The sequence below is a fragment of the Anarrhichthys ocellatus genome, unplaced genomic scaffold (genome assembly GCF_004355925.1).
Source record: "Anarrhichthys ocellatus isolate YVR2014 unplaced genomic scaffold, GSC_Weel_1.0 scaffold26, whole genome shotgun sequence".
Lineage (NCBI taxonomy): Eukaryota > Metazoa > Chordata > Actinopteri > Perciformes > Anarhichadidae > Anarrhichthys > Anarrhichthys ocellatus.
In genome coordinates this window covers 4,406,895-4,423,770 of record NW_022280056.1, presented here as the reverse complement: position 1 = coordinate 4,423,770, position 16,876 = coordinate 4,406,895, and the positions used below count along the sequence as shown (strand labels likewise).

At 39.0% G+C, this 16,876-nt stretch overlaps 2 protein-coding genes across 3 annotated transcripts; one reads left to right on the top strand and one right to left on the bottom strand.

Annotated features, from left to right (window-relative positions):
* Positions 1–363: 363 nt before the first annotated feature.
* Positions 364–6,480, bottom strand: dhrs7ca (dehydrogenase/reductase (SDR family) member 7Ca). Of its 2 annotated transcripts, none has more exons than XM_031862363.1 (7): positions 6,304–6,480; positions 4,199–4,376; positions 3,227–3,339; positions 2,903–3,113; positions 2,721–2,813; positions 1,951–2,100; positions 364–944 (listed from the first exon to the last, which is right to left on the bottom strand). In XM_031862363.1, exons 2-7 carry the CDS (start codon positions 4,359–4,361, stop codon positions 739–741), a joined length of 936 nt encoding a protein of 311 aa, XP_031718223.1. In that variant the 5' UTR covers positions 4,362–4,376; positions 6,304–6,480; the 3' UTR covers positions 364–738. The 2 variants fall into 2 exon arrangements, with proteins under 2 accessions (XP_031718223.1, XP_031718222.1); XM_031862362.1 differs by lacking the exon at positions 6,304–6,480 and adding an exon at positions 4,980–5,032.
* A 1,289-nt stretch (positions 6,481–7,769) lies between these two features.
* On the top strand, positions 7,770–16,766 carry LOC116391604 (splicing factor U2AF 65 kDa subunit-like). The gene is made up of 12 exons (XM_031862365.1): positions 7,770–7,818; positions 9,447–9,479; positions 9,633–9,777; positions 10,219–10,322; positions 10,557–10,708; positions 10,826–10,942; positions 11,078–11,216; positions 11,301–11,380; positions 13,599–13,721; positions 13,805–13,891; positions 14,125–14,361; positions 14,595–16,766. Exons 1-12 carry the CDS (start codon positions 7,770–7,772, stop codon positions 14,724–14,726), a joined length of 1,398 nt encoding a protein of 465 aa, XP_031718225.1. The 3' UTR covers positions 14,727–16,766.
* Positions 16,767–16,876: the final 110 nt, after the last annotated feature.

The following is a 16,876-nucleotide window of genomic DNA, read 5'->3' as shown; positions in this document are numbered from 1 at the left end:
TAATTTAAGAAAAAACACAAAAGGTATTAATAATAATTACCCTTCTATCTGCTTACAGGCAAGCCTACAATTCAACAGATATGGAGAGTAACATTTCTAACAATAAATTAATATTTACTTAAATTAAATTAAATTAAATTGAGCTTTTCTTTAAAAATATATATTTAATTAGTGTCAAATTTAATGTTTATTTCCAGAAAAACTCAGTGGAAATCATCAAGTTTAAAGTGTTCATTTTTTCTTTTAGCACGTGTGTTCCTGGTGCCAGCAATAAACTGTTTTCAAAAATTAAATTGACTTAAATTAATAATAAAATGCATTAAAAGAAAAAGAAAATAACTTTTAAATGATTAGAGCTTTCACATAAATGCTTTTTATTTCTCTTGTAAAGCCACAAATACAAGAACAAATACAACATTTTCTTTTTAATGACTATTTTTTATGTCAATGCTGCACCTTGATGATAATTTTCTGCATGTTTACATGCAAAATATACAGAACACTGTGAACAATCAAAGCATAACTTAACATATGAATTATCCTTTGGATGTATTTTGCATCCCAAATGCTCTGTGGACATTATTTTTAAATGATAAATGTAAGTTAACCATCTTGGCCATATGGCTTAAACATCTTGAATAGTGCAAACAGGACAAACAACAGATTATTGATCATGTTTTAGATTGCCTGCTTGGGTGAAAGGGTGAAACATCATGAAACACATCCTCAGTGATCACACTACATGTTCTCAGCGGCTGCAGCGCTCTTCACTCCTGCGGCCATCACAGAGAAGAACACGTCGGGGAAGAAGCATCTGGTGAAGAGCGCCACCTTCGGCAGCGAGGGAGCGATCAGCACCTCTTTCCTCTTGTTGCTCAACGTCTTCACGATCTCAGTCGCTGCCTCGTCCGGAGAAACGCCGAGAGGTTTCTTTGTGTACAACACTGCGAAGATCAGAGAGAGGACATAATACAGTTTGTATTCATTAAAGTTCTCCTAAAACGTAGTCGAACTACTACTGGACTTAACCAAAGTTCACTTTTTAGAAATCTTTATTCAAGTGTATTTACTAACATATTTAAGTGGAAGTTTGAGGTACTCGCACTTGTATATTTCCATTTAATGCTACTTTATACTTCCACATTTCAGAGGTAAATATTTCACTCTTTACTATTCTATATTTATTATAACAGCTACTTTGAAGATCAATATTTTATACATAAACATATGATCAGGTTTTTGAAATATGCAGTTGTATTTATGTTAAGACAAAAATGAATCAATACTAATAATCCAATAATTTATACGTATATGATAAATATGACACTTTGATCGGGGCCATTTTGCAAAGTGAGTACTTTTCATTTTTGATACCTTAAGTATATTTTGCTGGAGGTAATTGTGTACTTTTACTTTTTATAATTTAACTTGTAGTGGAGTATTTTTTATATTGTGGTATTTACTTTTACTCAAGTAAATTATCTAAATACTTCCAGAGTTTTCTGTCTGTAGCTCAAATAAAGGTAAAATGCCGTTTAAAAAAAAAGAAAATAACTTACTAAAAATTATATATATATTTTCTTTTTGTAATCACCATCTTATTTCATTTTAGTGTATTTTTTTCCTGGTAAAAATATACGATAAACTCAATTTAGTCTTAATCCGATAATAGCATATTAAAAATCAATTATTGCAGTTTAAGAACTAGATCCATATACGCATGATATCAACTAAAATATTAGAGGAAATACAAATCCTCTGGGAGCCTAAAATATCCACAGGATTGGAATCAAATAAAAAGTGTTGCTCAGGTGAAAATTGATCCTGATGATGTTCAGAATCATCCTCTGGGGACCAAGAATATACGGCAGTTGTCATCACACTCAATGTTGCCCTGCAGCAGTAAAATATACGATGTTTGGTTGAACCTCATCCTCTGATTTTACTCACATGACCAGATGGATTTGGAGGCTTCTGTGTCGGACGAGGCCGAGCAACTGATGAAGGTGTGGTTGATGGTGCTGACGGAGATGCCGAACTCTTCCACTTCAGCTCTCAGGCAGTCGAAGAAGGCCTGGACCGCATGTTTAGAGGCTGCGTCTGGAAAGTAAAAACACAGTATCTTTACACTACATCCATGTACATGTACATAGTACATGTGGTTCTGGGTTCTTTGCCCTGTTGGTAGTGTAGCATCCCACCACACAACAGCTTTTAGACATTTTTATTTTAGTGACAAGGAGGCACCTTCACACAATAAAAAGTCAATGGACAGCGATGAATTGTTTTACCCTCCGGTGTGGGCGGGACTTAAATGTGCTAAGTCTCTAGCTTAGTTTAGCGTGCTAGCATGCTAATATTTACTAATTAGCACGAAAGTACAGCTGAGGCTGATGGGAATGTCAGGAGTTTTACAGCGTTGGACACATTAAGCGTTGACCTGATATTGGCGCTAGATGAAAAGTCGGAGGCTCACCAACGTTATTACAATTCATCCTCTGGGGAACATGAATGCGTGTGTCGAATTTCATGGCAATAGATCCAAAAGTTGTCACGCAGAACCACAAATGTAACTTCATGATGAGTGCTACGGGAAAACATCTGAGGACCATTAATGTTTGGGCAAAGTTTAACGGTAATCCCTCTAATATTTCTTGAGAATAAGTACAATAGCACCCCAAAATAAGAAGTACAATTGTATTTCCCTTCATAAAACTCACATGAAGTGCGAAAAGGCACAGCTATTTTCCCCTGGATGCTGTTGACCAGGAGCAGGTGACCGGTTCTCCTGGAGATCATTGAGGGCAGCAAACCTGAAACAGAAATGTTTCAACACACCGCAGCAAAGCAACAAAAAACATTATCGTACTTCTACGGACCGAAGTGTGTCTCCATCGTCTACCTTTGGCCAGCGTGGCCGGTCCAAAGTAGTTGTTGTCCATCAGTAACTTGTCCATCTCCAGAGACACGTCCTGTGCCGGAGCTTTGATCTTCATGCTGCTGTTGAAGATGACGATGTCCAGGCAGCCGTAACACTCCAGGATCTCAGAGATCACATCGGGCATGCTGTCCATGTCTCCGAAATCCAGCAGCACCAGTTTAGAGGGAAACGTCTGAGGAACGGGGATTATAAGTACATTTACTCAAAGATAGTTTAATACTTGATAACGTAGTATTTTAGTGTTGAACCGCTCTCTGTTTCATGTTTCAGAGCTGGTATTCTTACCAGAGTTGGGTCTGAGGCGTTCGCCAAATCATCGGCAAGTTCTTCAAGCTCCTCCCAACTCTTCCCACAGAGGATCAGCCTCGCTCCTCCTCGGTGAAACACACCTGCACATTCTGCATTAAAAAAATAAAGTTCACTGTGAAATCAAATGGATGACCAGAATCTTAGCAGAGCAAAGTACTTTGCAGAGCAGTTTGTTATTTGGTGAAGTTACTACGAGGAACTTTTTCTGTTTTGATTCTGTTGGTCCCTGTGGACTAAAGCTGTAGTGTTTCTGAGCACCAGACTCCCTTTAGAAAACCTCTCATTTTACTGCAGCAGGGTCTGACAGTCTGCCCCTCTCAGTCCTGGTTCTGGTTCTCCCGTGCCTCCCTTCCCTCCAGCGGGTCCGGCAATACGTCCTGGGTCTCCAGCAGCATGGTGTCGGTGTTAGCTCCCAGAGAGGAGGAGCTCTGCTCCTGGAGGAGGAAGAGAAGGAGACGCTGCTGCTGCCGGGAGCTGAGCTCTCCTCCGGAGCTCCGACTGCAGGTCCAAGACTGCAGTGAAGCCGGATCTGGGTCTGTCCACGGTGGACCGGTCTCTGCTGGAGGATCTGGATCTGTCCACGGTGGACCGGTCTCTGCTGGAGGGTCTGGGTCTGTCCACGGTAGACCGGTCTCTGCTGGAGGATCTGGATCTGTCCACGGTGGACCGGTCTCTGCTGGAGGATCTGGGTCTGTCCACGGTGGACCGGTCTCTGCTGGAGTCTGAGCTGAAGGAGTTTCTGGTGAACCTGCATGATTTCATCTGGTTTCACCAGAATCCGACCCAGTGGCACCGATGACGAGCTTTAAGAATAACTCTATAGAAACAGACCATCTTCTCTCTGATGGTCTTGTTTACTGATGGAGGTCTGATAGAGGATCAGGACTAAACTGAGACTGGTTCAGAACCAGTTAAGAGTTCCTCACAGTAACTTTAAAGCATTGTTACCTTTTCCAAGCCCGGATAAAGCGTCGGTTACAACCACCACTTTGTTGCGTACTGACGTTTTGGACAGCAGACCCATGATGAAGCTATAGAGGTAGAAGAATCCAGCTGTGAGCACGATCACACAAGGAACCAGGAGAACAGTGGTGGTCCAAACTGAGTCCATCTCCTGCAGGATATCCTGGAAAAGGTTTTAGTTTTATATTCAAAATGCAGAATTGACACAAAACAAAAGTATGGATATATCTTTGTAAGTACTGGCAGGAAATATTAAATGAATAGTTTGACATTCTGAGACGCTTATTCACTTTCTGATGGAGATTTAAACACAAGATTTCAACCAGCAAATGGTTAGCTTAGCTTAGCATAGGGCCTGAAAACAGGGAGGAATAGCTTATGCAAAACTCACTGTAAAAACATTGTAACACTTTGGTTTCTGTACAAAATAAACAAACAAGATGCTACATATTAATTAGTGAGCTATGAGCCAGGCTAGCTGTTTCCCACTGTTTCCAGTCTTTGTGCTAAGCTATGCTAACTAGTTTACTGGAGCTTCATATTCATCATACATTACATTGGTGTCAATCTTCTCATCTAAATTTCAGGAAGAAAGTGAATAAGTGTTTAAACGTTAGCTGATACGTTTTGTTGTTTGTTCTTAAAGTATGTTTGATGCTTTAAACATACTTTTTAGATGAAAAATTATTTTTCTGAAGATGCAGATGAGATGGGATGAGATGTCCATTTCAGATCTATAGAACATGAGAAAAGGAGCGTTTCGTACCCAAAAGCTCTCCGGCTCCGTAACATTGGAATCCATCTCACCTGCTTCAACCACTTTTTAATCTAACTACTTTTACAACTCTGAAATACAAACAGAGAAGACATCTTTTTGACTATGTTCTTACATCGGTCATCCAAACAAAGAATAAATTATAAAAACCACACCATCAATGAGATTTGTGCCTATTGCATATAGTGTCCATATATATGGATATTTAAATACAATATACAGACAGTCAGTGCTGCATGAGGAAAAATCACGTTCAATAATCAGAAAACTGTAAAAACTATTCATTTAATCCTAATTTTGAACTATAAAATCCAGCCTTTTAACTTTTTAAACAATAATTTTTAACCTACTTGTATTCTTCCAGATTTTAGTTTCAATTTTATGAATCGTGTATGTGAGTATATCTTAAACATGGATTATTGAACAGCGCCAACCGGGAACAGGACCTGAAACAGGACCAGGGTCTCGCTCAATCAATCAATTAATCAATTACTCAGTTACAAAGAAATGCTAAAATCACTACAAAGAGACAGAAAACCACCACGAAAGAGACAGAGACGCAAAATGTCACAATATGACCACAAAATATGAAAAACAAATGGCCAAAAACAGACACTAAATGAACACAAAAAGATGCAAAACAAACATAAAAAGTAACAACAACAACCACAGCGATGCAGAAAGACCACAAAGAGACACAAAATCACCACAAGAGACACGGAACTACTACAAAAAGATGTAAAACAAACAAAGAGACACAAAACAACTAGACTAGAGGACTGTTGATCCCATGTAAGATGTCTTTTATGTCTGTGTCCTCTGGCTCGTTGTCTCCTAATCCGTCCATGACCTCATAGAGTTATCTTTCACTTTAGGTGTAATCTGTTAGAAACCTCTTGAAAAGGCCACTTTCTGTTGTCAGATTATAAAGACAGGCACTTACATGTTCTCGATTTGTCCAACAGTGAATTTGAAGATAACCTTTCGGTTTAGGTTTACCATGCCAAGCACCGGCTGTTTGTCTAAATATACACATGCCCTAGAAATAGATACTGTACCTCTCACAAAGACTCAATGCCACAGAGAACCAGCCACATTATTCCTCAACAGAGTCAAGAGATACATGAACACAATCTGAAACTGAACAGCAACAAAAATAAAGAAATAACCACTTTTCTTATTCCAAGCAGCAGCTGTTTAGAATAGAAGTTTGCTGACAAAGCGTCTTGGCACTTTGCACGAGTGAGTTAAAGAGAGCCGGTCACGTCTAACTGACCTCGATCCAGCAAGAAATTAATTAGCAGCCAACACTTACTGCTTCTGAGGCCTCTGCAGGTGTTCTGGGGTTTTTATTCGCCTCCCGAGGAGCTGCTCGCCTCAGCAGCTCATTCACAGAGCTCCTCTGACATGACGGGCTGCAGCGCTGCCAGAGCAATACTCTGGGATTTGAACTCTTTTAATAGCAGCACAGCTGATGCTGTTGTCGACATGTTTATGTTTAGAGTGACAGAGGAGAGGAGAGGAGACCTGGGTGAGAGAGGCTTCTTTCAGGTGACATTTCTGATGTACTGTACAAAGATTAATTACACATGAACACATACAGAGCAAAATAGAATTAAAAGACAAAAAAGGAAATGTCATGCATTTTAAAACAATCTATGGATTGAGCAGCCAGAGGGAGAGCTGTGGTGTTGAGGTCTTCATGATAAGATGTTAGAGACTAAAGTCAAGTTTATTTATTTAGCATGTTTAATACAGTAGAGTAGAGCTAGTGAGCTTCAAAATAAAAAGCAAAAATAGGGCATACATAACAAAACAAGTAAAGTAAGAACATATAAAATAAGAAAGTATTATAATAAAAAAATTGGGAAAAATAAAGACAAAATTAAAAAAAAATAAAGAATTAAAACAGTATAAAAATAAAATCAATAAAAACTATTCTAAAGTTGTACCCCTTTAAATGACCAAATGTCCTTATACAGAAAGGATTGCATCATTAAAAGTGGTTGCAACTATATAAAGTATGTAGTCCGTTTTTAAATTTGTTGTACGCAGGTGGTGGAAGAAGTACTCGGATCCTAATGTTTGTTTTGACAATATTCTATTAAAAGTAAAAGTCCTGTACTCAATATAGTAAAAGTACTGAATTACCATAATAATAAAGTATCAAAAGTAAGAGTAAGCTTTTTGCATGATGGCGTTATATCACAGGATTGTTATTAACATGTAGCTTTTTTATATTGTTGCTAATTTGAAGTTCGGTTCTGGGTCGTGTCATCTGCAGAAATGTTATCTATTCTATTTATATCTATATCTATTTTTTATGTTCATTCTTAATCTGTAAATATACTTAAACGATCAGATAAATGCAGTGGAATGAACACAGTGAAAACCTCTGTAAATGCACTTAGTTACATTTCACCATAAGTAATATATATATATATATATATATATATATATATATATATTATAATTTGTTGCCACATGTATGAACATCGTGTGTTTGTATACACATTCCTTAAATCATAGACCTCTTTTTACTGATTCCTTTTTTTATTTCACGATGTGTAAATAAAGGTGAAGCATTTTCTTAAACTGTACGTCTGGATGCTTTTATTCTGACGGTTTTAACCGGATGTTGTACATCTTTTGCCTCGTGAGTTTGCTGGACTCCGGGGAGATTTCAGTGTGTTTTGCTGCACTGACACTCAGCGGACTGGTTGTGTGATCGTCCTCCTCAGACAGACGGACCTGCTGCATCTTCACACACACAAACAAACAATGTCGGATTTCGAGGAATTTGAGAAACAGCTGAGCGAGAATCGACAGGGTGAGTGTTAACTGTGCCCCCAATTTGGTCTTCAAGCTAGCGACATTACGCAATAGACATTATGATTATTTTATGAATGAATAACTCCACCTGACAGCACAACTTTAGCGCGTAGTTTTTCCCACAACGTGACTCAGCTAATTCGTGTTGTCATAATTATTAATTATTAATTTTTAAATATGAATGATGCCGGTAACGTCAACTCACAGCCGTTGGTGAACCTGACGTAGTCTGGGTACCGGTGAGAGAACACAAACGAAGTTACCTTCCGGCTCTCTCGTGCGCGAGACAGCCGGATGCAAAACTCAATTAAAATATTTTACCTTTTTTAATGTTATCCTCGCTTGTAAAGAAAGAAGTGACTCAATATGGGATTTTCTGAATCGTTATGATGTACTTTTCAATTTGGCATCCATTGTTGCAACACATTATTAATAGGATTAAACAAACTATAAAACTAATGTGTGCTTTTTTTGTGGTTTTAGTCACCTGACAACAAAAACAAAGCAATAATAAATAAATAATAAAATAAATAAGGAGCTCATGTACAGTAAGATGAAGAAGTAACATAAAACACCAATCATTTCCCCAGACACAAAGAAATAAAGTATAAAAGTAATTAATAATACATCTAAAACTTGAGTTTAAATCAGCGTGGAGCTGCCCGATGGATCCGATCTGAGCAGAAATGAAAAGTACCTCTATTGATTTGTTAAAAGCTCTTAAGTCGTGTTCTACCTGACGTTCTCCTTTTGCCAAGAAGAACAACCACATTAATCTGTCAGATTCCTCAAAGAAATACGACGCGGTGGTCTGTGGACTCCTCAGAGGAGCTGGAGGGAATCAGAGTTATTAATAACGAGAGGAGATCGTTGTGTTTTATGGTGGAACTTTATTTCACGTTGTGTGCTCATTGTTTTTAAGAAAAATGTATTTAACTGCAGTTGGTCCCATGAAATAAGTTCAGGTACAGTATTTAAAGTCAGGTCATCCCAGTAATTATAAGAATGAATGAGGCACATTAAAATAATATTAACAAGCTAATAATGCAGAAATTATTTGTATAACAATCTTAATTACCTGTAAAGAGTGAGTAATGCAGTAATACTACATACTAGGGCTGCTTCTAACGGTGTCTTTTCATCTTGCACATTATGTTTTGGATCAAATCAAAATCAAAAAATTAAATGTCAGAGAAAAGTGAAAAATTGTATAGACCAACGACTAATTGTCCAAAACTCCAAAGATATTCAGGATACTATCACGTAAAAGATGTTCTCAGATTCCTCACTGAAGTATTAGTATATTTATAGCAGCAAAATGTACTTAAAGTATCCAAAGTAAAAGTACTTATAATGAAAAATGCCCCCTTTCACTGTGTTTAATTATGGAGCCTTCAAGGTCCCACATTTAATATATATTTTTTTAACTGTATGAGCACAAGATAATAATAACGTGGGCATGAGAAATACATTTTTAGTTATTACTCTATTTTGTTACTTTTGTTGTGGGACAGATTACAACTTTATCGTTCTCATTGTCGAAGTCATGTAACCTCCATTGTTATTTATAAATGTGGAGTATTTAATAACGGACACAAATAGTAATCACTGCTTGTTGCTGCACAGAGAGAGAAAGAGAAAGACACAAAAAGAGGAGTCGCAGTGGATCTCCCGCCCGAGGCGACAAACATCGCAGCTGGAGCAAAGACCGAGGGAGCCGGAGCCGAGAGAAGAGGAGCCGGAGCCGAGAGAAGAGGAGCCGGAGCCGAGAGAAGAGGAGCCGGAGCCGAGAGAAGAGGAGCCGGAGCCGAGAGAAGAGGAGCCGCAGCCGAGAGAAGAGGAGCCGAGAGAAGAGGAGCCGGAGCCGAGAGAAGAGGAGCCGAGAGAAGAGGAGCCGCAGCCGAGAGAAGAGGAGCCGGGACCGCCGGAGCTCCTCCAGGGACCACAAGAAGCACAGGTCAGTGGGGGAAAGTCTGCAGGTACTTGTAGTACAATATACAGTTTTAATACTTTAACTACTTTTTCCTGCTTATACTTTTATACTTTTCAATGCACAACTTTTACTTGAAACAGAATATGTTTATACTGTGGTATTAGTACTTTTATTTAAGTAAAGAATCTGAATACTTCCTCCTCCACTGTGTAAATATCATATCCCCCGATGCAAATATAAGTTCTCTTTTAGCTCTGTTTTTGGTCTCCACCACCAGGGAAATATTTGTCTCTTTAGCTACTTAATGCTCCACTATGTTCACCAGCTCGTCTCTAACTGTGTCTGTCTGATGTTTTCTGGTGAGCAGCGAGTGTACAGCCAGCTTTTTTTAGAGAACTGATGGCATTTAAGTGTCACTGTTAATACAGTGCTTGAGCTTTTATTTTGTAATTCCTCTGCTTCCAGCCACTCTCCAAGGCGAACAAGGCAGAAAAGGACCTGCAAGTATTGGGATGTTTCTCCTCCTGGCTTTGAACACATCACACCAATGCAATATAAAGCTATGCAAGGTACTTGTCGTGTTCTCCTTTTGCTCATTTTAAAACAGAGTAAAGGCGTTACTTGTGTCTTCAGAACTTCCCTGAAAATAATATTGTTTTAACCAACCATGAGTAAAAGTAGAGAGTTTCTTAGGATTTTTAAATGGAGACCAACAAGTTAAGAGCAAGCTGCATTGTTTGCAGAAGGTAACAGTTTTGTAGTTGAAGTTCCTCACGTTCCTCACGTTCTTCTCTATCCTCCAGCCGCTGGCCAGATACCAACAATAGCTCTGCTGGCGACGTCCACCCCCACCGGAGTGGCTGCAGCTCCAACACAAGTGCCCGTAGTTGGCAGTCAGATGACGAGACAAGCCAGGCGCCTCTACGTTGGAAATATTCCCTTTGGAGTAACTGAGGTGAAGCCTCTCTCGTTGCCCTTCTCTTAGACTTCCTGCTCATTCTGTGGTATTTATGCCAAACACTGATATGTTCGTGTTGTTTCCAGCCATGCTGTTTGTTGTCTGCCTCCTCAGGAGTCCATGGCCGAGTTCTTCAACGCTCAGATGAGGCTCGCAGGCCTCTCACAAGCCCCGAGCAACCCTGTGCTCGCTGTGCAGATCAACCAGGATAAAAACTTTGCTTTCCTAGAGGTGTCCAGACATATTGAATGTTTTCATATAGTTTCTTTAAAGTTAAAGCTATTATTACATGATTTGATTATAATATATAATATATATATATATAATGAAGCAGATGTTTCAATATCAAAACATTTTCCTCTCCAGTTCCGGTCCGTAGACGAGACGACGCAGGCGATGGCCTTCGATGGGATCATATTTCAGGGTCAGTCGCTGAAGATCAGACGACCTCACGATTATCGGCCTTTACCCGGCATCTCAGAGCAGCCCGCCTTCCACGTTCCAGGTGTGTCACTGACTCGTATGAAGTGATGACGTCTTCTGTTATACCATAAACTAAATGTTTGTCTCGTTGTCTTGTTGTCTGTAGGCGTGGTCTCCACGGTTGTTCCCGACTCCCCCCACAAACTGTTCATAGGAGGCCTGCCCAACTACCTGAACGATGACCAGGTATTTAACTGAAAAACAGACTGAACAGGTGCACTCATGTTTCCTCTTTTTTTTTCTCTCACCTGCTGAGGTTTGTTGTCGCATTTTAAACATCCACAAAATATGTTTTACGTTTCTTTATGTCATAAAAAACTGTGTTGTTGTAGAGAGTAAACAGAAGTAGAGATAAATGTTTATAAGAGCCAGAAACAGAACGTGACCCGGCAGCATAAACACAATAAAGACTAAAAACAACACAAAAACAAATAGGTTCATTATTCACAATGGGCAACTTCTCCAGATTATTCTTTTTTATTTATTTTGCTAAAACCATATGATATCAAACAAACATGAATCATATCATATCATTAATGATATAAAAAGGCTTTTTGTGAAGTAAACTGCTTATACCTTTCTCATGTTAAGCATACTGATTAAAGAAAGGTAAGACAAGTCCAGTATATTTACATAAGAGGCTGATAAACAGACATGTTTTATATCTGTGTGTATTAAGACTCCCGATTCATTTGAGTCCATATTGTCAAAGAAAATGTCCACTTTAAGAAAACAGGATGTTTTATTTTGAAATAGAGTGGCTGTCATATGTATAGTTCTGAAGCTGTACAATCACCCTCCCAAATATCAATATCAGTATTGGCCTCAAAAATCCAAATGTAGTCGGGTTATACCTGCAGTCCGACTTTGCACCTATTGTTATTAACTGAGACAATAAGTTTAGGTGGCTGTAGAAAGGCATTATGGGTAAAATCAGGCAGGTTCAGGGAAAGTGGGAACACCCACAAAAGTCACAAAAAAGTGCATTGAACGTTGTGAATGAATCATAACTAGAAGTTTAAATATATGGTTGGACTTTTTCTTTGAGAATATCAAAAGTTACTTAAATATTTGCTCATAAAAAGGCTTCACTCCACTGAGTCTAAGACTCCGTCTTTGCTCTCAGGTGAGAAGATGGTGAAAACTTTCTCTGTTACACAGTTTAACTCATTCTGTCTCATTTAGTCTAACGAGCTCACAGAGCACATGAAGCCTGATGTATACGACGGCGTTTTAGGGCTGTTGTAGGTTACAAATATACATATTTGTGTATATATATATATATATATATATATATATATATATATATATAATTTACAGAGCCGGGGGAGGGGGGTGATATTCAGAGAAAAAACTTGGATATTCTCTGAGATTTAACTGGTAAATGTATGAGACAAAAATCACAAATTTATGAGAAAACAAAAGTGAATATCCACGTTTTTTCTTATTAATTTACTACTTTAATCTTGGAAATTTGGAAAGTTCTTTTCTGGGAATATTAGCCATCTCCTCCACCTCTGTAATCAACTTTATTTTAACCGACAATAGCCCTAACAGGCCGTCGTAGATGTATATTACTCACTGACTTCTTTTATTTTTTTACTTCTTGCAGTCACTTGCCACTGCGTTGATACTCACAGCTCTTTCATTTTTTGTTCCCCCACTTTGTCCCCAGCTAGGGGCCTGTAAGATCGTTAAGTCTGCGCTCATAATTTGTTCAGTAGTACTCATCTACTGCTGCCATGCCAACATGTAACACAAGGCAAGTAAGACATTCTGGTCCTCACACGGATTCACTCCCAGCCGGCAGGCTCTTCTCTGTCTCCCATCATGCTTTTGGAGCGCGCTTAGGACTCGGGGATTTTAGGGGGTTTTAAGGCCTGAAGGATTAAGAGTTGAGGATGTTGTTGTTGTTGTTGGTGGTTTTGTGGTGGTGGTGGTGTGGGGGGGTTAATGTAAAGGTAAGAAAACATATTGTGCAACTGTTATTAACTGTAATTTGCCTGTATAGCTGGCAAAATACAATACAAGTTAAAATCAAATTATTTTATCGCTCAGCTTGTTGTAAAAAAAGAAGAAAAAAATTCCAACTTTGAACGTGAGATTATATATACTATATATTAATAATTATGTCTGTTATTTTGCTCAGATCCACGTCATCAGCTCTTCACTAAAGACATGAGCATCATCTCTTCTTCCTTCTATTTATAGCAATGCACAAATCTGTAAATATACTAAATGTTCAAACGACCAAAGCCAATTCTATTTAACTGCACACATTTTGTGTCCAGTAATCATTTCATCGGATAGACTTTGTGATTTATTGTTTCACTCTGTAGGTTTTTCTGCATGTCCGCTGTGGATTTTCCGCCTCATATCTTCTCTCCTTGACTCTTCTTCGCAGGTGAAGGAGCTCTTGACTTCGTTCGGGCCTCTCAAAGCGTTCAATCTTGTGAAGGACAGTGCCACGTCACTGTCGAAGGGTTACGCCTTTTGCGAATACGTCGACGTCAGCGCCACCGATCAGGTAACAGTGCGACGAGCTGCTGAGATTAATGGCCGCGCTGTTTGAGATGTTCACTTTGAGGGCTTTGTGTTTTTCTCCATCAGGCAGTCACCGGACTCAACGGGATGCAGCTGGGCGACAAAAAGCTGATCGTCCAAAGGGCGAGCGTGGGGGCTAAGAACGTTAATCCTGTGAGTCCTTTTACCTTTTTCAATTAAATTAGAGAAGCAGCAGGTGTGACAGTGAGCCAGCCTACTGGTAAATTACATCCTGAGATTTCCTTGGGTTCCTCCACAAACCCCGGAGGGGGGCAGGAAGCAGCAGGCTTCATGGGAAATATATTTGTAATGAAAATGAAAGTCAGGATCTTATTTGCAGAAACGGAGTCCGAGCTGATGAGTATGACTCTTCCTCCAACCCCCAGATCATAGAGACCCCAGTGACGCTGCAGGTCCCCGGGCTTCAGAGGCTGCAGAACTCTGGCATCCCCACGGAGGTGCTGTGCCTCCTCAACATGGTGATGTCCGAGGAGCTGGTGGACGACGAGGACTATGAGGAGATCCTGGAAGACATCCGCGAGGAGTGCTGCAAGTACGGCAGCGTCCGCTCCATCGAGATCCCCCGACCCGTCGACGGAGTGGAAGTCCCCGGTTGTGGAAAGGTACGAGTTTACATTAGCTTTTCCACATTAGCTTCTCTCATCAGAACTGCATTTCCAAGATTTTCTATGGGAAACATTCAGGACTGAGAATGATGTTTTTTTTCCTTTGTTTTTTTTTTTGGCCACAACACAATGTTTAATGAACTTCTCACACATATAAAGAAGCTCCTGAATGAGTCACAGATCTCAGATCCTCATCTCCATACCGTTCAGGACCTGTTTTTTCTCTCCAGATCTTTGTGGAGTACGTTTCTGCTGCCGACTGTCACAAAGCCATGCAAGCTCTCACTGGCCGCAAGTTTGCCAACAGAGTGGTGGTCACCAAATACTACGACCCGGACATGTATCACAGACACGACTTTTGAAAGCACAGACGAAGTCCTTGCTTTCTGTGAGACTCGGTTTCTTTACTCCTCTGAATGTTGCGAACGCGTCAAGGAAAAGACTTGTTTTATTACGTCTTCTACTTAACAAACTGGACTGCAGTGTGTGTTTCTTCACTGAATATCTTAACTCCCAGCTTTAGCTTTAACAACCACACAGTGAACATTCTGACTTTAAAAATGACTGTAGTATCCATTAGATTTGTAGTAGAATGAATGTAACATGTACCTTATCTAATACTGCCTGATGATGCCAGAGTAGCTGGTCAAATGTTTAGATTAAACTCCTGAGCACAAACATTTATTTCTCTGTTTTAAATTCGAGAAGCCATCGTAAATGTTTATTGTGGGGCTATGAGAGTGAAAAAGTTTTTATTTATTTATTTTTCCAAAGTAATATTTTCTTCTATGTGTCACATATTAATGTTCCTTAAGCATATGAATAATGCTATTACATGCACTGCTTACATACACCAAATGTCTGTGTTGTTTTTGTCAGAACGGCCTCAAAGGTAATTTTGTAAATATGAAATATCAAAGTAATAATCTCGAAGACACACAATGGTGGTCGAGCCTATGGTACGCTGATGAAAGCCTTTGTATTTGCAGTATTACGAACTGGGAAAAAACTTAAAGAACTTAAAGAATTTAAGTGTAAAGAATAGATTAAACTGTCAGTTCCAATGTAAGCTACATGTTAGCATGTCTGGCTAAGTAGCTTACTAGCTACAGTAGCTAACTGAGGAGGCCAAGTAGCATATCGCTAATGCTAGCTAGTTTGTGGGGTTAACTAGCTAGCCTTCTTTGCTGTGGGGAAGCTAATCTTGGTCATGCTATCACGCTAACGTTAGCAGCTCTGCTTTGCTCTTTATTGGCTTTAAGGACATTCAAACAAACGCATCGTATGTTACCTGAGATAACATTTACATAATACATCGGTTAGTCCTCATCCTGTTTGAAAAATAATAACAAGCCAGTAAGTTAAACAGCCAGACATTGTAATGCTACATTGTAAAACAACAATAGTCTGAGTTCACATTTTTCCTCATCATTCATATTTAGCTTGCTAGCTCTACAATGCAAAACATTTCTTTATTTCTGTCTTCCACGTGGACCATCAACTAGTGAGGATGGTAATTTAGCTTTAGCCTCATTCTTTTGGCACATGATCATGTATGTATCCATTAAGTGTGTATTTAAGAACCCTTTTGTGAGACTCTTATTTTGAAAACAAGTCAACAGACAACGATAAACGTCAATATGTTTTCAACCAATTCATGGAATAGGGCTAACGTTAGCTCAATGAGCTAGCTAGCGAGCTAAATCTGCAAAAAAAGTGACGGTCAACCGGCTTTAAATGAGAACTTTTGTTCTCCTGTGTCTTAAATCAAGGACCCATTATTTAGAAAAATACTTAAGATTTCAAAGGTTAATCTGACAACGTTAGCCTAACCGACATAGCAACAGTACAGAAGCTAAGGGGCGGGGCTTAATGAACGGTCAAATGTGTCCATCTAACCAGCAATAGTCGACAATTTGTTGTCAAAATTAGAATAACAAAATCAAATCTGTCTTCGTGGTCTTATTTAAGAAATGACGCACATGTCAAGAAATGCACCTTTAAGTTTTGTAGATAAACTGAATTTTTTTTTTCAAGTTTTATTCTTTGTGTGATTTGTCGGAGAAAACATTAAATTAAAGCACTTTATTACGAAATAGTGCAAACATAAATACCCAAACAAATCTGAGAAAATATGCATTAGAAGTCACCTGGTTTGCATATGCAGCAAACTGTCCTGTTTTAAATCGTATGTTAGTGTAATAAGTGGAACATATCAACTGATAATAAACAGCCACTGTATTTCATACGTTTTTGGATGGCCAACAATTTGAAAACCGTTTTAGTTTGAACAATCCTTGCCACTGCCATTGCCTTGAATAAATGCTTGCATCCACTGATACATTTATCTGTGACATTTGTTCAGTTACGTGATGATGCAGATGTAAAAAATGTATTTATTTTAGTTTTGTGTTGTTTGTCTTTATATATGTGTTGTGTTTAGATACGAGTGTTCATCGCCCTCCAGTGGCCAAAGTGAGAAACTGCAACACTATTTAACCCATGGCTAACA